The sequence below is a fragment of the Macaca thibetana genome, chromosome 1 (assembly GCF_024542745.1).
Source record: "Macaca thibetana thibetana isolate TM-01 chromosome 1, ASM2454274v1, whole genome shotgun sequence".
NCBI classification, from domain to species: Eukaryota; Metazoa; Chordata; class Mammalia; order Primates; family Cercopithecidae; genus Macaca; species Macaca thibetana.
In genome coordinates, this window is record NC_065578.1 from 41,852,798 (window position 1) to 41,876,759 (window position 23,962).

At 45.7% G+C, this 23,962-nt stretch overlaps 1 protein-coding gene across 2 annotated transcripts; it reads left to right on the forward strand.

Moving 5' to 3' along the window:
* The first annotated feature begins 2,491 nt into the window (after positions 1 to 2,491).
* TMEM269 (transmembrane protein 269) lies at positions 2,492 to 16,400 on the forward strand. Of its 2 annotated transcripts, none has more exons than XM_050800458.1 (6): positions 2,492 to 2,586; positions 7,014 to 7,152; positions 10,343 to 10,440; positions 11,201 to 11,281; positions 11,938 to 12,138; positions 15,801 to 16,400. In XM_050800458.1, exons 1-6 carry the CDS (start codon positions 2,559 to 2,561, stop codon positions 15,926 to 15,928), a joined length of 675 nt encoding a protein of 224 aa, XP_050656415.1. In that variant the 5' UTR covers positions 2,492 to 2,558; the 3' UTR covers positions 15,929 to 16,400. The 2 variants fall into 2 exon arrangements, with proteins under 2 accessions (XP_050656415.1, XP_050656411.1); XM_050800454.1 differs by having other exon boundaries at positions 2,493 to 2,586; positions 11,138 to 11,281; positions 15,801 to 16,396.
* The last annotated feature ends 7,562 nt before the right edge of the window (positions 16,401 to 23,962 follow it).

The following is a 23,962-nucleotide window of genomic DNA, read 5'->3' on the forward strand; positions in this document are numbered from 1 at the left end:
AGTAGCTACATGAAAAAGTAAAAAGTGAAATTAACTTTAAGAATACATTTTATCACAGGGTGCAGTGGCTCATGCCTATAATATCAGCAGTTTGGGACTCTGAGGCAGGAGGATCGCTTGAGCCTAAGAGTTCAAGACCAGCCTGGCCAACATAGGGAGATCTCATCTCTACAAAAAATACAAACATTAGCCAGGCATGGTGGCGTGTACCTGTGGTCCCAGCTTCTTGGGAGGCTGAGGTGGGAGGATTGCTTGAGCCCAGAAGGTCAAGGCTGCTTTGAGCTATGATCATGTCACTGCATTCCAACCTGAGTGACAGAGTGAGACCCTGTCTCAATAAATAAATAAAATATATTTTATCTAACCCAGCATATCCAAACTATTAGCATTTCAACAATTTACTAAAAAAAAATTATTTTACATTCTTTTTTAAACTAAGTATTCAAACTTTGGTGTGTATTTTATACTTACAGCACATCTCAATTCGGACTAGCCACCTTTCAAATGTTCAGTAGCCACTTGTGGCTGCTGGCTACCGTATTAGCACAAGTGTAAGTAGCCTAACTTACTGTTCCTGTTCTGTACTTCCTGTGAGATCCAGAATGAGGAAAGCTAGAAACTTCTGGTAGGGGGTATCTTTCTCAGCTACCCTGCTTCCTTCCCCTCTCCTGAAGGAAACTTTGGGGATGTCCAGGCTAATAGATATATGATCATATCCTTAGATTAATAATGCTAATAATTGAGCTTCTACTCTGTGCCAAGCATATAATCTCATTTAATTCTGACAACAATCCCATTTTACAGATTAGGAAACAGGTTCAGAAAAAGTAACTTGTTCACATTTATACATCTGGTAAGTGTTAGCGCTGGAATGTAAACTTGGTTTAAAGGTAAGCTGGTATAATAATTATGCTACAATTTTTAATTTGCCACTCTTTTTTTTTTTTTTTTTTCGAGATGGAATCTCGCTTTGTCGCCCAGGCTAGAGTGCAGTGATGCAATCTCGGCTCACTGCAGCCTCCGCCTCCTGGGTTCAAGCAATTCTCCTGCCTCAGCCTCCCAAGTAGCTGGGACTACAGGCATGCACCACCATGCCTGGCTAATTTTTTTTTTTTTAAATTTCTAGTAGAGGGGGGGTTTCACCATGTTGGCTAGGATGGTCTTGATCTGATCTCGTGATCTGCCTGCCTCAGCCTCCCAAAGTGCTGGGATTATAGGTGTGAGCCACCGCGCCAGGCTAATTTGCCACTTTAATGGGCCACATGGCAGGGAGCAATGAAGAGAAACACATAGATGATCAAAGGAAGCTGGCCTGACTCAGGCTGGGGTGTGTAGCACACCTTTTGTCACCTCCACCCGGTTCCTCACACACCCTAGGTCTGACTTTGGTATCGCTGTTTTCAGGTCTCGGCTCCACTAATTATTAATGGTGTATTCTCCAGTAGAATCAGCTGTCTGATCCCCTATTTCCTCTTCTGTAGGATGGGAATGCTAACACTAACCTCAGGGTAGCGGGCAAGTTCCAGTGAGATGATGAGAATGTCTGTACAACATGTAGCCCAGTACTTGCTGCCTGGTGTTCCCCTCAGAACATGCTCGGTCTTACACTCCTCTTTCCCGGGCTGGCTGCAAGGAGAGGCAAAGTGTCACTTGACCTCCTAGCTCCCTTGCCCTTTTATATTCTCCTGTGGGGTCCTCACAGTGATCCCTGCTCTATTGTTGCTTCCGGTGGGCTGGTGAGGATGGGGCCGTATCTGAGAACTGGTGCCTGAAATCCTTACCCAATACCAAAAAGTTTCTTTGTGTAACACTCTGTCAGCCTAACTGCCAAAGATAGTCACCTCTGAGAAGCTCTTACGCCCTCCCTCTCGCCGCTCTCACCCCTGGGAGTCCATCTCACATGGGCTCCTGAGGGGGCTCCTTCTTCCCATCCCGTCTGTTGCTCATCTGCCTCCTGGCCCGCAGGATTGCAGATCCTTCCTCCGCAATGGCTGCCAGCTTAGTCTTCCTGAAACAACCTGACCATGTCACCTTCCTACTTAAAAACTTTTCTTCAGGAATTGAGTGCAAATTCCTTAGCTTGTCATTCATCCAAATAGTATTCCTATGTGCCTATGCCCTTCTTATAGGCACAGCGAACAGCAGCGAAGCAAACGTACAAGCAGCCCTGCCCGCGTGGAGCTTACCCTCTAGGGGCCCCGCAGAGGCTGGGTCCAGCATCCCAGCACAGCCTCGCCTCTCCAGCGCACTTCCCGCCCCACTCCAGGCCCACGCGCCGGGGCCGCTGTCTCCACCATGAAGCCTTCCCAGCCTCACTCAGGTAGAGAAGACGTCCCCTCCCCCGGGACTCCTCCATTCCCCGCCGCCCCTACTACAAGACCTGGGCTCCCCTGGAAACTGAGGCCCTTCTCCCTGACTACAGACCCGCAACCCCTCCCCTGCTCTGGGGATTGTGAGCTAAGAGCCAGGGTGGGAGCAAGAGGCTCTCCTCTTCAGGGCTGGCCCCCTGCACTGCACAGGAAACGGGGCAGGAGGGCGGACCCCCATCTCATGTAGGAATGCCTTGTCCCCAGGGTGAGCCCCCAGGTGAGCCTCCGCGGCCGCGTGGAAGGGACAAGAAGCGCCGCTGCCCGGGTGCTGTTGGCGAGCAGCCCAGCTCCATCTTCCCGGTGTGGTAGCGGCTGGAGCCAGGCCTGGGCAGCCTTGGGACAGCCAGAGTGGGCCAGGGGACCACGTCCCGTCCCCAGAGGCCGGGGACGGTTTCCAGCCTCCAGGAAAGGAGCGGGGGCTGGGAGGGGAGAGGGTCTGGAACTGGCATGAGCGGCGTTGCCGTGTCTGCCACGCGTGTCACCTGCTGGAGAGTCCGCCTGGATGATTTCACTCCGCGGAGGCGCCGCCCCACCACTCAGAAACCTCAGAGCCATACTCAACTCTCCCCTCCTCTCCAGCCCCGCTGTCACAGCCCTGCTTTTCTCCTCCTCACGTCCACGCTCCCCCGCCCCGCCTCTCTCCCCCCTTCACCCCCTCCCGTCTCCTGGCCGGTTTCCTTTTCTGTAGTTTGTCCCCTCAAAGCCGCCCTGCACTCCCTGCCCGTGTCTGACCAAGACTCTGCTCCCTTACTGAACAGCACAGTGCCCGCCACGGGCTGCCACTCAAGGTCACGTCTGCACGACCACCCCCTGCAGCCTACCTGCCAGTGTTACCTCTGGTCACCCCTCTCTTCCAGGATCCAGGGATCCAGCCTCCTCATCGTGCTTCCGCACCTGCGGCTCATACCCTGGGCCAAGAATGCCCCTCCTAATTCTTTGTTCATCCTTAGAGACCCTGAAAAATGTCACCACAGGACTGGAACCTTCCTCTGCCCCACCCCAGACTTAGTCTCTCCACAACAGCTGGCACATCCCCTTGTCCAACATTACACTTGTCCCTACACACAGCTGCCTCCTCTTCCAGACTCTGAGTTGCTGGAGGGTGCAGCCTGGCTCTTGTTCTTCTCCCCATCCCCCCCGACACAAGGCCTGACACAGAGCAGCCATCAGCAATAAATAAACAGCATTTTAAAAATGAGTAAGTAGAAGATCATAAGAACTGGGTAGTTGCTGGGTATGTGGAAGGGGCTGGACTGTTGGGCGTTCATCTGAGAAGGCTTCTTGGAGGCCACATTGGGCAGGGTTAGATGGGGGGTCAATAAATTTGGTGCAACCAGAGGGCCTCAGGGAAGCACCAGAGTGACCTGTGATGTTAATTTAACAAACACAGAACAACTTCTATTGTCAGGCCTCATACTGGGCACAGGGACCTCGGCCAGCACTCAAATTGCATCCCCTATAGGAACCCCAGGGTAGGCGGTGCCAAAACTCTGCCAAAACAGAGTGCCAAGTATCACATGGTAAGCACAAGAAGATGAAACCATACAGATGAGGGACACCTAACATGCTCGGGGCGGGGTGGGGGATGTCAGAGGGGCTTCCCAAAGAGGAGCACTACCCAACCCAAGGCCAAAGAGAGGGTCTGAGAAGGGTGGGGAGGACTGAGAGGAAGCTGGGAGAGCTGAGCAGAGCTGGCATACCAAACACAGGAGTTGGACTCCATCCTGAGGGCATTCAAAAAGCTGGGGAGTGACCAGATCACCTGCAGTCTGGTGCTATGCCAAGCCTCAGCCCTCACCCCTCCTGGGAGCCTTCTCACCTCCTGGCAGGCTGAGCCCCTTTTCAGTGCTCCCTTAGTAGCCTGGTCGCCTCTTTTCTGTGCAGAGTTAGGTACTGTGGCTAAACTGTGTCCCTTGGTCTTAATCTTCTCTGTGTCCCAAGCACCAGGCACCACATCTTGCCCCTGGCCAAACATTTGCTGAATGAATGGCGGGTGGCTCCTTATTTCTGTTGTCTTCTATAGCCCTTATTCTCAGTTCCACATCCTTTCACGCCTGGGACTTGTGCATTCTGCTGCAAACAACATTTAATTGGGAAAGAGGAGACCCAAATCAAATCCTGGCTCCACCATTTACTGGACAAGTCACTTAACTCTCCTGAAACCTCAGTTTCCCCATCTGTAAGATAAGGTACCACTATGAATAGAGTCTAAGTCTCCACATGTATGCAAAAGACTCGTTTCCTTGGATAGGTTGTAAACTCTGTGATGGCAGGGACCAAGGTTTCTACCAGCACCCAACTCAGGCACAGCATATAACCAATACAATGCTCAGTCCTATTGGTTGGTAGACAGCAGAGTACAGGGGAAAGAACACTTAAGGCAAAATTGTAAGTTTTGTTCTGCCACTTCTGGTGTGACCTTGAGCTAGGTTGTTCCCATCTCTTGAGTCTTCCTTGCTTTACCTGGAAAGTAGGGATTAGAACCCTTGCCTGACAGTGCTCACAGGGCCAGTGGAAATCCTAAATGTGAAAGTGGTTTGTGAATGAAGGAGATAACGAAAGAGATAATATAGTAGACAATTGACCATTAATTAAAAATTAACCAGCTGTGAAGTAGCACAGAGGCAGCAGCAATGCTTGACAGCTGGTAGACAGACCCTGGGCACCTGCTGACTCTGAGCAGCAGACACTGGGATGTTTGATCTTGCTGGGGTCAGCCCAGAGACCCAGGAGAGACCACTACAGCAGGTTCACGGGGAGGGAGTATGCAGCAAGTCCTTTGTCCCCTTCCCCTCCCAGATTTCCCTGGCTTGCATTGCTTCCTGTCGTAGGTTTGGAGGGACTCTGGCATAAGAAGGTCTTAGGAATCCCAATGGCTGTGGCCACGTAGCTACTGATCCCCTTTGGTGAGTGAGGCTGGCCCACTGAGGCAGTGAGCCCAGCAGTGCTGTCCTGATAAACTCTAGTCCCAAACTCCAAGTCAGCCCTCCCAGCTGCTGGCATCTTTGTGGCAGGTTAATGAGAAAGGACCACGGTTTGTCTCAGCTCTTGTCCAGACCAGATGGGCCTGGGGCTGAACAGAGGGGCTGGATGGAGGCAGAGCTGGAGGTGAGATTAATCCTCACCTCTGAAATGGGTGAGGATTAAATGAGAAGACAGATCTGGGAACACCTTGAAGCTTGTTTATTTTACTCAAGTGCAGGATCTATTTGTGGCTGATACATTTGCCCCAACCAGTGGGGCTTCTCAGTTTTGAGGAGGAATGGGGCTCTTTCTCCAAGAGACTCAGTTGCACAAGCAGATTATGTGTAAGGTGTACAAATGTGGTCTTAGAGTAAAAGCAGAGATAAGACAGGCTGTGAAGATGGGCAGGACCAGCCAATTCCCTGTTGTGGGAGAGACTGGGAGAGACTGGGAGCGCTGTGGGACCTAGGGTGGACGGTGCCGCACACACAGGGAGGCTGCTGCTGTCTCGCAGACCTGGCCATCGAGCTCCCTCACTGCCACATCCCATATACCTCCTCCTGCTAAAATCTATGCTTCCAGCAGAAGAAACACCAGATTTAGAATCAGATGGGATTTGGTTCTACTTACTGTGTGACTTTGAGCAAATACCTTCCTTTCTTTTAACCGTAGTTTCCTCATTCATAAAATAGGGGAGAATTCTAGCACCATCTCCTGAGGTTGTCAGGCTCTGAGAAGGAGACACGGGAATGAGAACATGGTGAAACGATCTTTGTGAACTATTCAGTGTTGTACACATTCTTTTTTTTTTTTTTTTTTTTGAGACAGAGTCTTGCTCTGTTGCCCAGGCTGGAGTGCAATGGCATAATCTCGGCTCACTGCAACCTCTGCTTCCCAGGTTCAAGCGATTCTCCTGCCTCAGCCTCCTGAGTAGCTGGAATTACAGGCATGCACCACCATACTCAGCTAATTTTTGTATTTTTAGTAGAGACGGGGTTTCAACATGTTGGCCAGGCTGGTCTCGAATTTCTGGCCTCAGGTGATCCACCTGCCTTGGCCTCCCAAAGTGCTGGGATTACAGGCATGAGCCACCGTGTCCGGCTACACATTCATTTTTAATCTGTCATCTCTTCCCTTGTGGGAAGTAGGCCTGCTGTTCTGATTGGGGCCTGTCAGAACCAGGACCTTAAGGCACCTCGGCTGCAGCCCTGTGCTTCAGGAGGAGTGAGCTTGGACTGTGGGACAACAGGGCTTCCTGGCACTTCTTCTCTCTCAGGCCAACCCTTGGTCAGTGACAAGGGCCCACCTCTCAGATGGGAGAAGGGCCCATATCCCCTGCATTCTGGGCCATGGGGCTCCAGGATGGTCGGCATATGGACTGGAGGGATGTCTGCGCTGCAGGGCAAAGGTGCAGCCAGAGAGGGAGTGGAAACTATGCTTGTGTTGGTTCACCCACTCTGCTATTGAGCTTTTCCAAGACGCTGGATCCTCAGCACCTTTGTCTTCACCTCCTGAGTCTCCTTCATCTACCTCCTGTCTCCCTTAGTCTAGTCCAGCCAGTGAAACTGAATGTAGGGAGGGTGCCATTTTGGGATGAGGTCTAGTGGAACAGGTCCCTGGGAGCCTCTTCTGGGACTCCTTGACCTTGGGAACCCTTTGCCCCTCTCTCTTGGGCCCCAGGTAAGGGTACCAGTTTCTTCCTGAGCCATGACCAGAGCCATTCCCAGATAAATGAGGTTTCCTGGAAGGATGTTACCAATGCCTTATCTCTGGCCAACATGGTCCTGGGGCTCTTCTCCATCATCTTCAGCTTCAGCAGGTAGGTCTGGGGCCCAGCAAGCTCTTAGCCAAGAGCTGGAGCCAATGGCATGAGGGAAGGAGAGGGAGAGTCTAGAGAGCAGGCACTGAGGCACAGGAATCCACAGTGTACCCGGGGAAAGTGCAGTGGCTTAGGAGTCAAAGGGCCAAGATCCCAGACTCAACTGTACCAGTTCATTCCAGCTGTGGCAGTCTAGAATGGTTTTTATGAGAAAGTCAAGAGATTCTGTTCTGGTGGCCTTTATACAATCTTTGGGTAGGCCACAGTTCATATTTTCTAATTCTTAGATCATACGACCTGGCAGAATATTTGAAATTAGCACTGTTCTGGAAGGTCCGAGACATGCATATGTTCCCCTAAAACGTTGTAAGCAAATTCTATTTCTGTAAGTTGAATCCCATTTCGATGTTTTCGGGATATCAGTCCTTTAAAGATAAATCCTTTATGATGCAGGTAACATCCTCCTAATCTACTCGATTGTCTATAACCATCAGCAAGTGACTTCTCTTTGGATTTATTTCTCATCCATAAGATAAGATGACTTTACCTGATGATGTTTAAGCTCCCTTGCAGCTGGAAATTTTTGTGATTCTCTAAAATCTTGGTTTTTCGAGTATAATAAAGTAGGGCACACCTACAGCAGAAAATCTCTTTTTTAAAGAAACTTTTCTTTTTTTTTTTTTGGGATGAGGTCTCACTATATTGCCCAGGCTGGTCTCAAACACCTGGGCTCAAGTGATCCACCTGCCTAGGCCTCCCAAAGTGCTGGGATTACAAACGTGAGCCACTGTGCCCAGCCCAGAAAACTTCTATCTTCTTAGTTCAGCTTAATTATCTGGGAGTGTTGTTTTTTTGCCATAATGGTGCCCTGAGTATTTTTATTTAGCTTCAGTCCCCTTTAGATACATAGGACTGGGTCTAAACAAAGGAAATGCTGTGGTTGTTTGGAGACAGCTGAGGTCTAGGTCAGGCCCTTTGCTTCTCCTGGGCTGCCTAAGCATTGCAATCCGGGTGCAGACTTGAGAATGGGCCTCTCAGGGCAGGTTTGCTTGGAGCTGTGGTGGCAGCTTTTAGAGGGACCTGGGGACAGGTGCTGGATGGAGGCACAGAATCAAGAATGTGGGATCTGAAAGAGCTCATGGAAATAATTTAAAGCATCAAAATACATGAGACAAAAACTAATAGAACTGCAAGGACAGTTGATGAGTCCACTATCAAGGTTGGAGATTTCCACACCCCTCTATCAGAAACTGACAGATCCAGCAGGCAGAAAATCAGCAAAGACATAGTTGAAGTCAGCAACACCATTGGTCACCTGGATAAAATGGACATCTATAGAGTACTTCATCCAACCATGCAGAGTACACATTCTTCTCCAGCTCACTTGGACAGATCACATTCTGGGCCATAAAACATACCTTAACAAATTTAAAAGAAGCATACTCTCAGCCCACATGGAAATGAACTAGAAGTCAGTAACAGAAAGACAGCTGAAAAATCCTGAAATATATGAAGATTAAACAACACACTTCTAAATGACACATGGATAAAAGAAGAAGTCTCACGAAACATTAAAAATGTTTTGAACTAAAAAAATGAAAACACGATTTATCAAAACTTATAGGATGCAGGGAAAGCAGTGCTTTGCTTTGAGGGAAATTTATTTCATTGAATGCATATATTCAAAAAAGAAAGATTTAAAATCCATAATTTAAGCTTTAACCTTAGGAAACTAGAAAAAGAAAAGCAAATAAATCCAAAGTAAGCATAAAAAGTAAAAAGTAAAAATTAGGCCGGGTGCAGTGGCTCATGCCTGTAGTTCCAGCACTTTGGGAAGCTGAAGCAGGTGGATCACTTGAGGTCAGGAGTTCAAGACCAGCCTGGCCAACATGGTGAAACACCATCTCTACTAAAAATACAAAAATTAGCCGGGTGTGGTGGCACATACCTGTAATCCCAGCTACTTGGGAGGCTGAGGCAGGAGAATCGCTTGAACCTGGGAGGCAGAGGTTGCAGTGAGCGGAGATCGCACCACTGCATTCCAGCCTGGGCAGCAGAGGGACTCCATCTCAAAAAATAAAATAAAAATTAGAGTGGCAATCAAAGAAATTGAAAACAAGAAATTAATAGAGAAAAATCAATGAAACCAAAAGCTGGTTCTTTGAGATCAATAAAATCGATAAACCTCTAGCCAAGCTAACCAAGTTAAAAAAATGAAAAGACAGAAATTACCAATATCAGAAATAAAACAAGGGTCATTACTACTGATTCCACAGACATTAAAAGTATAATAAAGGAATGCTATGAACAAGCCTCTGCCCACAAATTTGATATCGTAGCTGAAAATAATCAATCCCTTAAAAGACATAAGTTGCCAGGCACAGTGGCTCACGCCTGTAATCGCAGCACTTTAGGAGACCGAGGCGGGTGGATCACGAGGTCAGGAGATCGAGGCCATCCTGACTAACATGGTGAAACCCTGTCTCTACTAAAAATACAAAAAAATTAGCCGGGCGTGGTGGCGGGCACCTGTAGTCCCAGCTATTTGGGAGGCTGAGGCAAGAGAATGGCGTGAACCCTGGATGCAGAGCTTGCAGTGAGCCGAGATCGCACCCCTGCATCCAGCCTGGGCAACAGAGCTAGACTCTGTCTCAAAAAAAAAAAAAAAAAAAAAAAAAAGACATAAGTTACCAAAACTCACACAAGGAGAAACAGGTCATCTGAATAGGTTTGTATCTATTAAACAAATCATTTAGCACACACTCCTCATTTTACAGATGGGGGAACAAGCCTAGAGATGGGGTAGTGATTTAGCTAATAATTCATAGAGAGATGGTGGCAGAGGCTGGGCTAGAACCTAGGTCCCCTATGCCATCAAAAATGCCTGGAAGTTAGAGTTGGAAGGGATCTCAGTGATGTTCTAGGGGGTTTGGGGCACCTCTTTAAGACTGTAGATTGAGTTTGTGAGGGATGTAGGCGTGTATGTGTGCATGTGTGGTGTGAAAAGCAGCATATATCAGAAAGGATGTGAGTGTGGGGGACATGAAGGGATGTGTGTGTGTGTGCAAGTGTGGGAGGTATGTAGGAAGTATATTAGTGTATACTAATATACTAATGGGGGGTGGGGGAGAGTCTCCAGTGGAGACTGCGAAAGTGCTTCCCCATTCGGGCTTGCTGGCCTGCACTTTAGGAAACGCCACTATGCCTCCTGGATGCTCCTGGTCAGCTTCCTGTTGGACATGGCAGTCAGGGCAATGACCAGCCACATCAACATCTGCTCCAAATGGGGTGAGTTCAGGCCCCAGGCCCCTAATCCTTGTCCCCAGTAGCATCCATCTGGGGTCACCCCTTCGTCCATCCTCTAACATCCCGCAGGCCTTCCTCAGGCATCCACCCCTGTTCACACCCCCCCGAGAGCAGCAGCAGCAGCCCTGGAGCAGGAGTTCGAGAGCCCCGCAGTCCAGCTCCAGCTCCTCTGCTGGCTCACTTACTGACCTTTGGGCAGTCCTTGTCCTGGCTTTCAGTTTTCTCATCTGCCCTGCTTCCCTGTTCTGGACCCATCCAGGTATTGGAGTGGAAGTGGGTAGGGGTGGGGTGAGAGGAGGTTGGCAGAGAGGAGATGAAAATTAAACCAGCAGAGCAGCTGGTTTAAAATACAGTAAAATGCTTCCATGTAAGATTTAGCTTGAAAAAAGTCCCATAGCTTATCAGTTTGTATCTGATTGTAGCCCAACCCTTGCATGTTAAAGGATAGGAAAACTAAGATCTGAGAGGGAAATACTTGCCCAGGGCCACTGGCCAGCACAAGGCAGAGCCAGGAGGAAATCCTGGTCTTTGATCTACAGACTGCCCCCCAGGGGAGCAGCTGTTGCTTTCTGGGACCTCAGGACCCCTCTTGTCACTACCCCAGCTCCCCTACTAGAGGGGGACTAAGGTGCAAGACATGGGAGTATAAGTTCTTCTAACTTTGGGCCCTCTGGGGCAGGAGCTGAGCTGAATGACTTTGCCGTCTTCACCACCTTCGGCCTGGCCTCTGCTCTGCTCCTAGGCGTGGATGGACTTCTGAGTGGGATCCTGGCCATCATCTATGTGTCAGCTGCTTCTTTCCACTTGTGCTTTTATTCACCTGGTGAGTGGAATCAAGGTTGCCTTAGAACAGAGGGCAGGGGAGCACAGAACTGGCATCTGTCAGATGCCAGAAGCCTGGGGTGCAGTTACTGACTCCTTTTTTGGAGCTCCTCTTCCTTCCTCCTTGCATGCCCCATGCCTCATGCTCATTGAAGGCTGCAGGCTGCATTGGCAGAGCCCTGGGCTGGGAGGCAAGGGCTTTTGTTTCTTGGAGCAGCTGTACCTCTTTCTCAATGCATGACCTGTGACATTTGGATGGAGCACACTGATTCTTGGACTAGAACTGGAGGTATATTCTAGTTCCTGAAAACAGATGGAGAAACCATGCTCCAGTGAGAGAAATTATCTTGCCTAAGGTCACAAAGTGAGGGAGAGCAGATACAGCACAGGACTTAGACTAGCAGGTCTCAAAGCAGAGACTTCCTAGGAGCCAGGGCACACCCTGGTCCTAGCTGGCTGTCTGCTTTCCCTTGGAAACCCAATGTAAAACCCATGCATCATCTTTGTGAATAAATGATTTTCAGCCTGCCACTGCCTTTGGGTTTAAGGGAATATTGTATCCTGGGTAGGGGAATACCCAAAGAGAGAGGGGCCTGCTTCATTTTGGTATCTTTAGAGCAGAGGGAAGCAGCTAATCTCCAGTGTTCTTCCCGGCAGGAGTCCCCTCCACATACAAGGGTCTACCCTGCCCCTATGCTTCCTGCATCTTGGCTTCCACCTCTCTTCTGACCAAAGGCAACAGGTTCATCCTCTGCTGCATGGCCTCACTCATGATTCTCTTCATGATGGACCAGAGCTACTATCCATATGACAAAATCCTGGAGTCTGAGAACTGGAAAAAATTGGTTTATATGGGAGGTGAGTGAAAATGTCACTATGGCCCGTTTGTTATCACTGTTGCTTATTGCCACTGTACCTCACCCCAGCATTTTTCTATCTCCCTTGTTCGGCTTTATTTTTCCCCATAGAACTGATGATCATCTGACATACTTACTAGTTTTCTTATTGTCTATAAACACTAAACCAACCCCCCAATAGAGGACTCTCTTTTATTCATGCTATTAATATAATCCCCAGTGCCTAGAAGTGTGTCAATCACATGGTAGGTGCTCAGTATCTATTTGCTAAATGTTAATAAGTTCAAAAGAGATTTAGGAAGCACCCCCCGTGTGCCAGGTACTGGAAATCAAATTGGTAAACTAGGCAAACAGTCCCTGCCTCTGAATCTAGAGCCTGATCACAGGGGAGACAGATACCAAACAAATGATGGCAGAAATAACTAGAAACATAGAGTTTTACTATATGTATTACACAAGTGCATGGTGCTCTGAGAGAGTGTCAGAGGGTGACCTACTTCAGGCTGGGATGATCTGAAGGGAAGGAAAGGATCCTTAAGCAGGTGTCATTTAAGTGAGACCTACAAGAGGAGTGGCCAGGTGGGGATGGGGAGGTTCAGGAGGTTCAGGAAGAGGAACAGTTGTGATGGCTTTGAGGCCACAGGGGCTGGACACATTAGTGGAGCAATGTGGCTGAAACTTGCTGAGATAGCCAGTGACAAAGACTGAGGCCATGAGGTGAGCAGACCTGGCAGGATTTGGGATTTGAGACCAAAGGCAAATGAGGAGCTTCTAAAGGGATTTATGCAGGGAACTGGCATGGCTGGAGCAGCAGTTTTCAATGATCACTTTGACTGCAATGTGGAGAATAGATTGTAGGCCTGAGAATGTAAGTAGGAAAACAAACTTTTTGTTCAGATGAGAGGTGATGGTGGCAGTGGAGATAAAGAGAAGTGAATGGATTTGAGATAAATGTTGGAAATAGAATTGACATTGAGGAAGGAGGAGGAGACATGGATGACTCTTAGGGTTGGGGTTGAAGTAACTGAGCACTGGGTTCCAGGCCCTGAGTTCCTGGTCACACTGGCACCTTGCAGAAGTCTCCCTAGAGCTTCCCCTGATTTAGGGCTTCCTTCAAGGAATATCAGCTTTTCTTCTCTTAAAATATGCTCCTGTAAACAAGACAAACATCTATGGGGATACAGAGTTCCTTCCTTTATTCCCGTGTGAGTCCACTCTAGTTTATAGGGTCTTCGGTTTCATCCTGACCTTTCTCTTAAGGTTTATACCTTTTGTAACATTAGCACCAACAGCCCTATCCAAGTTCCAGGAGCTGGCTCCTCCTATGCCTTAGGTGGCAGAGGCAGAACAGTGGTGAGAAGCTTCTGGGTTTGGAAGCTTCTCAGGAAGACCTGAGCCCAAGCTCTAACTCTAGCACATATTAGTTGTATGAACTTGGGCTAATACCTCACTGTTTTGAGCTCAATTTTCTTCATCTGTAAAACGAAGCCACTAATCCCTACTTTGCAGGATTACTGAGATTAAATGAGATAATAAATATAAATCCTTTGGTACAGATGTGTCCATTTCTAGCCTCGTTCTTCTCCTCCACCTCCCCTTCTCCTATCTCATAACAGTAGTATTTCTTAGTGTTCTTCACTCCTGTGGATACTACTGATCCCCCTTGTCTCAAAGTAAACCACATACTTGGCCTCAGCCTTCCTCAGATTGTCCTGCTGTGTGAGTAAAGGAGGAAACTGCACCTTACAGATTTTGACAACAGTTAATACCACAGCCCTACTGGGTAGATTTCAAAATGGCTGCTGTGGACATTCGTTTTATTTGGAGTGCAGCCAGTTGCCTTCTTAGACTGAGGTCCCTTCTACCCCACAGAGCTTCGTACGTCTGAGAACTGGCCTGTGACCAGCACTCTGAGACCTTAGGATATACTTTTTTTTTTTTTTTTTTTACAGAGAGTACCCCAGTATCATATATATACGGTAGAGATGGGGTCTCACTCTTTTGTCCAGGCTGATCTCAAATTCCTGGACTCAAGCAATCCTCCTGCCTTGGCCGCCCAAAGTGCTGAGATTACAGGCATGAGCCAATGCACTGGGCAGGTACTTTCCAAGACAACTCTGGTTTTCACGATTGTCTTTTTGCCTCAACAGATCAATGACTATTCTTGAAATGCAGTATTCCAAAATGCCCATGCGTATCGTTAACTGCTTCTTACTCCTAGAAGCGGTCTTCTATCAGATCATATGTTCTGATTTCTCTTACAGGATACATGGTGATCATTCCCATGGAAATACCATTGGCTCATACTCTCTTTGTCCTCTTTTTGAGCTCCCTGAGGCAGTGTGTCTAGTTTTTAAGAGTCAAACAGAAGTGGGTTTGAATCAGGACCTTGCATGGGTTACTTCTGTTTCTTCTTATGAAAAACAGACTTAGTTCTAAACCATGGGATTATTGTGAAGTGTAAATGAAAAAAATATACGTATCCAGCAGAATGTCTAGTGCAAAATAGATATTCCACAAACGTGAGTGCTCTTTTGTCTTTTGGTGGCGAATCTGAGAGGCAAATTGTGTTGGGAGTCCCCAAGACCACCTCTGAGAAGACTCACAGGACTCAGCTTGTTGTTGTACTCATGGCTAAGATTGATTTCCGCAAAAGGATACAAAGCAAACTCAGCAAAGGGAAAAGGTGCATGGGACAAAGTTCAGGGGAAACCAGGTGCAAGCTTCAGAGAGTCCGCTCCCAGTAGAGTCACACGAGATGCACTTAATTCCTCAGCACTGAATTGTGATAATACAATAAAGTGTTGTCTACCAGGGAAACTGATCAGAGACTCAGTGCCCAAGATTTTACTGGGGGATGGTCACGTCAGCACCCTGTGCCTACCACATATGAAAATTCCAGACTCCCAGAAGGAAAGCAGGTGTTACCACTGTGCTTATATGGACAGTCCAGGAACAGTGAGACACTCTTATCAGTTGGGGAAAGTTTTATGTTGGTCTGGGGAACTGTTTACTATTCAAGTTTCCAGCCATCAGCCAAGGGCCAGCCTTGCAAGAAGGCCTTTCTGAGGATAGCAGTCTCAGGCCTGCATGTAAACTCTTTTCTGCATACATACCATATTGCATTGGTCATTATCACATGTTAAATTCCATGAGGATAGCAGTCTCGGGCCTGCATGTAAACTCTTTTCTGCATACATACCATATTGCATTGGTCATTATCACATGTTAAATTCCATGAGGATAGCAGTCTCGGGCCTGCATGTAAACTCTTTTCTGCATACATACCATATTGCATTGGTCATTGTCACATGTTAAATTTCAAACAATGAGGAAGTTTTTTTTTCCTGACAAGAGTTTTTCGGTTTTTATCTTGTTTTGTTTTGTTTTCCCTAACCAAGGCAATTCAGATTTATTCTTGGCTGGAACTTCTGATGTGAATTTGACACAATGGAACCTGAGACTGCATTGGGCTATACTTCTCTAGTTACTTACCTATCTCTATTAAACTGAACTTGAAGACAGGGCTCCTGTCTCTTTTTGTTTCTTAGGCACTGTGGGTGAAAAATAAAGAATGGGAGGGTGGGGACGGGAGAGCAGAGGGTAGAAAGCATAGAAGACAGCTTTCTAGAAATTGAGTGTCTGCACTTTTTCTTCTTCCAGGTGTCATCATGCTGTTTTTCTCCCCACTGTCTCTGTCTGCTTTTTACTGCCTGATGTGGTCGCTCTCATACATCTTCTTTCCAGATGCTCTGTGGGGCAAGGCAGCCTGTGTTTCGCCACAGCGCTGAGGAAGCTAAGCAGCTCTACCAGCTCCTGCCGGCCTCTGTGGGGTTTGTGTCAGCATATCGGGTCAAGCCTTGTGTAGCTGCACTAAAGCTTTGCGTATACCTGTGTTGTCCTATACTAGATATATGGTATGTCTCTTGCCGTGAAGTGAGAAACCCAAAGTAGGGTCAGTGACCTTCCCTTCTTTCTGTTTATTCAGGGTTCTGACTCCCTTGGGGACAATACTTGTTTATGTAGAACTTGTTCATGTAGAACAGAATATCCCCCCGCCTCAAGCTCAGTGTGGGCTGGGTTTGAGTTCCAGCTCCGCTACCAACGGGGTGACTGTGTTACTAAGGTCTACCCCTTGGAAAGGAGTGACAGCCTTCAGAACTGGTATTGGCCTTGGCCTCAGCCCTGCCTGGTGGGACTTCCTGAAGCATTTCTTACTCTTGCAGACTCTGGCTCTGAGAGTAGAGCTAATCACAGGACTCTCTTGTTGCCCAGTTTGAATGTGTGTAGGATTTTGTAACTTAAACATTCTGTATTTTAATAGTTCAAAGCTGTTGCCTTTTGCTTTGTTTAGCAATTAGATACACTGGGCATCATCTGGCTTGCAGGATCTCGTGTGGATTTTCTTTCCTACGCTAGAAACTACTAAATTCTAGCAATTCAGATGCCACTTCATATTCTAAAATCCAAATCAAATAGAAATAAACAGTACTGTATGGCAAAGTTGTACCTCACCGAGAACTTAGGTCCACTGAACCCCCAGTGTAGACAGACATTCCACCTCCCAGAGGGTGGAAAAAAGGATTGATGGCTGGTTCTGCTCCACCCTCAGAGACTGTGCTGGAACACCTTCTACTCTGGATATAACTTTTTTAAGTTTCCAGAACAATGCATGTGGTAAATATACATCTATTCTCAAATTAGATGTTTAAAAATAAAAACCCAAAGTAAGATTTGGCTGTAACAGAATAGATAGTGCCTTCCTGTTAAATCATTCATATGCTCCTAGTTAGATGGATTTGCCCGTGCTCCATGACTTTATGTCTCCTTCAGTTTAGGTTTTGTATTTTTGCTATCTGCCATAGTGCCTGACACTCAGAAATGTTCACTTTGTATATGAATTGATTTAGTTGTGGATTCTAGTAAGTTACATACAAGGTTACTATAATGTGGTAAGAATTTTACAAATATACACGGGCTTAGACATCTCAATACAATGTCCTTCAATGCTGTACATTCATTTCAATCTGATGCTCCCCTTAATCAAAGCATTTTAGGAACTCCAGTTTGAAAATGGTCTTCACATAAATTCTTAAGGACCAAGCAGCTGTAACAATGCCTGAATAAATAGGTGCTCAACAACACCAAAAAGCGAAAAACATGTTTTATTCTGAACTGACTAAATTCTTTCCAAAAACCTAACATTTGAGATTAGCCAATTATGTTCTATTCTTAAATCAAATTAGGTATCATATTTGAATTCAAACGACTTGTGGCTGCTTCTAAAATTTGAAACTATGTTGAAAGGAAGAAGATGCAATTCTGAAAGAGAATTTCCATGTCCATTTTAAGTGAAGCAGCAGAGTTAAATACACAGACCCCCAGGAGGACAGCTTTGAAAAGTAAAATACCCATTTGGATGTGTAAATTATGGCTTGATTGTAACAGCAATAATTCATACTTAATTACCTCCAGTTTTTGTGTAGGTTAATGACACTAGGATAGTTATAGGTCAGCTGACAGCTGGTTAACAGAGGGATCTATGCTTCCTTGCACCTCTCTGAGAGTATGGTTATACTTCCATATGGGCTTCAGGGTGTCAGATACTAAGGCTACTCATTCAATGCCTTCACTTCCTCAGACAGTGGTTTTCTAAAACAGAATGTCTCTTCTTGGGCTTCCTCTTAGGAACAAGGGAGAAGGCTGAGACTTTAAAATCCACACTTCTCAAATGAATACATGAAGCCAGCAGGGTTTAGGCAGTTCTCTTTGTCCTAAACTTGAGAGTGTAGATCTCCCTCCTGGTCAGCTTCTAGTCCCTTCTTCCTAACCTGAAGTCCTACTCCTGTGTCTGATAAGCAGAATCAAGTGACTGAGAATTCTGCTACTCTTTTAGCCCTGTGACCTTGAATAAAACGTTTAATCTCTCTAAGCCTATTTTCTTATCTGTAAAATGGAGGATTTACTTCCTTTCAGGGTTCTTTTGTGGATTGAACAACCGTGATGTTTTATGTGGATGAACGTAAAACACCTAGAATAATGAATGACATATAAAATATGTTAAATAAATGTTAGATGGCTTTCTGTCCCCTCTAGCCTTCTTCTCTTCCCATATATACATATTTCAATTTATAATAGTAGTAATAGTTAACATTTACTATGTACAGTAAATGTATAACGTTTACTATATATACCATATAACTTGCTATATGTCAGGAACCATTCCTTGAATTTTACTATTTTACATAATCCCCTAAACAATCCAATGAGGTAGGTGACCACAGGTTTTAGGTCAGCAGTTCTCAAAGTGTGGTCTGTGGATCCCTAGGGTTCCTGAGACCCTTTCAGGGTCAAAACTGTTTTTTTTTTTTTTTTTTTTTTTTTTTTTTTTGAGATGGGAGTTTCACTCTGTTGCCCAGGTTGGAGTGCAGTGGCATGAGCTCAGTTCACTGCAAGCTCCGCCTCCCAGGTTCACGCCATTCTCCTGCCTCAGCCTCCCAGGTAGCTAGGACTACAGGTGCCCACCACCACGCCCGGAATTTTTCTCTTTTTTTTTTTTTTGTATTTTTAGTAGAGATGGGGTTTCACCGTATTAGCCAAGATGGTCTCAATCTCCTGACCTTGTGATCCACCCGGCCTCCCAAAGTACTGGGATTACAGGCGTGAGCCACCGTGTTTTCTTAATCCTAAAACTGGGACTAAAATGTCACTCTGTTGACATTTTTGCCAATGGAGCAAAGCAATGGTGTGCAACATGCCCAGCATTCTGGTTTGGATCAAGGGAGTGGTCCTAAACGGTACTGCTAGTTACTGTACTTTTCACTGCTGCAGGCTCACAGTAAAAAACAAAAAACTCAAGAATGTCATGATGAGTAGTAAAAAGTATTAATTTTATTAAACTTTTACCCTTGAGTAAATTTTTTTTTTTTTTTTTTTTTTTTGAGGCGGAGTTTGCTCTTGTCACGCAGGCTGGAGTGCAATGACGTGATCTTGGCTCACTGCAACCTCTGCCTCCTGGGTTCAAGTGATTCTCCTGCCTCAGCCTCCCAAGTAGCTGGGATTACAGGCACCTGCCACCACACCCCGCTAATTTTTTGTATTTTTAGTAGAGACAGGGTTTTACCATGCTGATCAGGCTGGTCTTGAACTCCTGACCTCAGGTGATCCACCTGCCTTGGCCTCCCAAAGTGCCGGGATTACAGGTGTGAGCCACCGCGCCTGGCCGAGTACACATCTTTTTAATATTCTGTGGAATGAAATGGAAAGCACACATAGAACATTCCTGCTGCATACTGCAGTGATGATGTTTTTCTGGAGGAAAAGCACTGCTTTGAGTTTGAGCTGAACTCGCTTCTTATGAAACACCAAAGGACGATTGACAAACTGGGGTTGCTCAGACTTGTCTTTCTGAAAATATAAAGGGAGACAGCCTGTTGCTTCAAGAAATAGTTTTTGTTGCCAAGGATAAAATTTTAACTTCCAAGTGAAAAGCAGAATTTTAGAAAACTTGTATCCAAACTCCGTCACTGGGCATTTGACACTTTTCCAATACTCAAGACTTTTCTGGTGAGATCAGTGTGGATATTAATGAATAAATATTTCTGATGTTGTGTAATGCTGCGGTAACATTTAGAAAATTCGCATACCTCAGCGAACCAATATTTTCTAAATGATCAGTGCATGATGTTACAACATCATGCATGGGTGAAAGATCTGTTCATAGGGAAAGATTCAAAGACCAAAGGATTTTAATGTAACAGAGTACAAAAAGATCACTAACATGTTATCAGATTCTACATTGCAACTAACCTTTAAGAAACCACCACTCGCTGAGTTTTGGTATAGTAGTAAAGCTTATCTGCAATGATCATAAAAGGCTATTAAAATACCCCTCCCTTTTCTAACTACATATCAATATGAGGCCACATTTTCTTCATATATTTCAACTAAAACAAGATGAGAATCCAGTATACAGAAGCAGGTATGAGAATTCAGCTTTTTTCCATTATGCTGGATATTAGAGATTTGCAAAAATGTGAAACAATGCCACTCTTCTCACTAAATGATGATTTTTGAAATTTTTTTCACAAAAATGTTATTTATGTTATCCTATAAGGGTTATCACTTTTAAATGAATTAGTAAATATTTTTTAAACTTTTAATTTCTAATAAAGCAAATATGATCTATACAACAAGTTTTAGTGTATAAAAAAGCCCTGAGACCAAAAAACTTAAGAATTATTGACTTAGGGGCCAGGCACAGTGGCTCATGCCTGTAATCCCAGCACTTTGGGAGGTTGAAGTGGGCGGATCACTTGAGGTCAGGAGTTCGAGACCAGCCTGACCAACATAGTGAAACCCTATCTCTATTAAAAATACAAAAATTAATCAGGCATGGTGGCGGGTGCCTGTAATCCTAGCTGCTCATGAGGCTGAGGCAGGAGAATTGCTTGAACGCAGAAGGCAGAGCCAAGATAGTGCCACTGCACTCTAACCTGGGTGACAGAGCAAGACTCTGTCTCATTTAAAAAAAAAAAAATCATTGACTTAGGGAGATTAACACTTGCCCACACAATCACCAACTAGTGGATCTTAGCGTCAAACCCAGGCAGCTTGACTTCCAAAGTCAATCTTGTCATTATTGGTTTTAGATGTAAGGCTTCAAAAATATCTCTGTACCTCTGAGAAATTGGGGAGGGACCACATCAGGATGAAGGAATTCTGGGCAGGTAAGCAGAGATGATGTGTTCCTAGTTTTCTTTGACTATGTTTATAACACCCTTAGCATTCAATGTTATTCCAATTATGGACACAGTGACTTCTGGACCCCTTACCCTGGTATTTCTTAGCAGTAGAAAATAAATCTTTTTCTTTCTAAAATGTGAATAAAAGGCCAGGTATGGTGGCTTATGCCTATAATCCCAGCATTTGGGAGGCCGGGAGTTTAAGACCAGCCTAGGCAGTGTGGCGAGTCCCCATCTTTACAAAAATATTTTTAAAAATTAGCTGGGTGTGGTGGTACACATCTGTAGTCCTAGTTACTTGGGAGGCTGAGGTAGGAGGATTGCTTGAGCCCAGGAGTTCAAGGATGCAGTGAGCTGTGACTGTACCACTTGCACTCCAGCCTGGGTGATAGAGCAAGACCCTGACTCAAAGAGGTGGGGGAGAAAAAAAGGGAAGGGGAATACAAAGATGACCCATTGCTGTCTTGGTTCAGATATCCTCTTGTATCTCGATTTTTTGTTTTTTTTTTTTACCACAACCCACAGTAAGGAATAATTTTTACATCAAATGCAGTATACACATTCATGTGTATGTAACCCTAAAACAAAAGTTTCACCAAACAATATCCTTACCACATGTGGTAGTTTTTTTTTTTTTGAGTCTTGCTCTGTCGCCCAGGCTGGAGTGCAGTGGCGTGATCTCCACTTACTGCAAACTCCACCTCCCGGGTTCACACCATTCTCCTGCCTCAGCCTCCTGAGTAGCTGGGATTACAGGAACCTGCCACTATGCCCGGCTAATTTTTTTTTTGTATTTTTAGTAGAGACAGGGTTTCACCGTGTTAGCCAGAATGGTCTCGATTTCCTGACCTCGTGATCTGCCCTCCTTGGCCTCCCAACATGCTGTGATTACAGGCATGAGCCACCGTGCCTGGCCCCACATGTGGTATTTTCTAATTTATTATTTCATTGAAAAGAAAAGCTGGTCATAATTTACTAAACTGATTTTACAACCACTTGCAGTTTGAAAAACTGTGCCATACTAGAGTGTTTCTCCAGGACAAGAATATACCCAAGGCTGAGTGATGTTAATACAAGCAGTTCCCAACTAAGAATCTTTCCACACAATGATCATGTCTTTCCTGGTTATGTGAAATCTGAAAACATTTCCCATGAAACAATCTGAAAGGTGGCTGGAAAGGGAAGTAACATTTTCTGAGTGCTATGGTTTGAATGTGTCCCCCAAAGTTCATGTGTTAGAAATAATCCCCAATGCAACAGTGTTAAGAGGTGGAAACGTCAAGAGATGATTAGGTTATGAGGGCTTTGCCATCATGAATGAGTAATGATGTCTTATTGCTGGAGTAGGCTAGTTATCTTGGGAGTGGGTTCCTAATAAAAGGATGAAGTTTGGCCTCCTTCTCCCTCCCTTGCCCTTTCACCTTCAGCCACAGGATGATGTAGCAAGACGGCCCTCAGCAGATGCAGGCCCCTCCGCACTGGACATCCCAGCTTCTAGAAGTATAAGAAACCAATCTCTGTTCTTCATAAATTACCCAATCTAGGCCAGGCATGTTGGGTCATCCCTGTAATCCCAGTACTTTGGGAGGCTGAGGCGGGTGGATCACTTGAGCTCAGGAGTTTGAGTCCAGCCTGGGCAACAAAGTCAGACCCTGTCTCTACAAAAAAATACAAAATTAGCAGGTATGGTGGTGCATGCCTGTAGTCCCAGCTACCCAGGAGGCTGAGGTGGGAGGATGGCTTGAGCCAGAAAGCAAAGATGCAGAGGTTGCAGTGAGTCGAGATCATGCCACTGCACTCTAGCCTGGGCAACAGAGCCAGACCCTGTCTCAAAAAAAACAAAAAACAAACAAAACAAAACAAAACAAAACAAAAAACCCCACAAAAACACAAACCCAATCTAAGGTATTGCTGTAACAGCACAAAGTGGACTAAGACACTGAGTATCTATTACATACATTATTTCTCAACAACACTCCTGACAGGAAGGAAATATCATTCCATTGTGTAGATGGGAAAACTGCAGTTCAGAGAGGTTAACTGGTAGTTGGGTACCCCAGGTCATTTGGCTCCAAAACGGCTTTTTTTTTTTAAGCATATGACAGTATTTCTGTGTATTTATAGGGACAGCTCCCTCCAACCCCCTACTTATCTGACAACACAAAACTCCATTCAAAAAAATTTAGCAGGATGCCACAGAACCTAATTACCATTTGTGGAGATAATCTATGTAGAGATTATCCTTAATTATAACTTGGGCTCTAAAAACACATTCTCCACAGTGGCAGAAAGTTTAACATCCCATTAACTCCCCAGTTTACTCCTGAAATATGCCAGAGCAATGGGAAAAGTATTCTCAGTGACTCCAGAGGCAGCACAGGGAGACAGAGGAGACAGGGACAGCTCGAGGTGTTTCCAGCATTTCCAGCTTAGAGGAAAGGAGGTGGCAGTGTCTGCCTCTTTGCCCCATCTGAGTGGTATTTTTTCAGCTCTCTTAAGTCCTGCTCCCCCTACTCCCAAGGAATTTCTGGAAATGAAATATCCTAGAAGAACAATCTCTTCTTTTGCTCAGCATTAAAATAACTCTACTAAGCATTCAGGTATGAACTACCATTCTTGATACAAATGTCAGAAGCAGAAACCACCTTACATTTCTACACCTAAAAATGGCAGTTGAATGGCGGAGGGGTGGTGGTTGGTTTCTGAGGGACGTCTGAATATTTCCATCATAAATTCGTTTCTAGGTCTGATAAGGCAGACAACAAAACAAAAAACAAAAAGCACCTGCACTCCCCTCTTGCTGTTGATGAAAGCCTGCTGCTAGCTCTCCACAATCACCGGTGAGGAAATCCTAGCTTCAGGCCTCTAACCCTGAGTAGTGACTCATCTGGGAGTAAAGGGGTCACATATTTATATCTGTGTGCCTATAAACTAGAGATCAGCAGGGTCTGCAAAGTTTTAGCTCCAGGAAGAATGAAAACTGGAAGCAGTCGTGTTCTTTCTCTCCTCTCTGCCAAGCTCCTGAAGGAGAGAGGGTGCCTTCTGCTCACCTCAACTTTTCTTACCTACTACATTACTTTG

Bases quoted from the DNA above. Each gene is read 5' to 3' on its own strand.
- TMEM269 (XM_050800454.1), top strand. From the start codon at position 2,559: ATGCCTTGTCCCCAGGGTGAGCCCCCAG. The intron at 2,587-7,013 runs GTGAGCCTCCGC...CTTGGGCCCCAG, and splicing joins TCCCCAGGGTGAGCCCCCAG to GTAAGGGTACCAGTTTCTTC. The intron at 7,153-10,342 runs GTAGGTCTGGGG...CCTGCACTTTAG, and splicing joins ATCATCTTCAGCTTCAGCAG to GAAACGCCACTATGCCTCCT.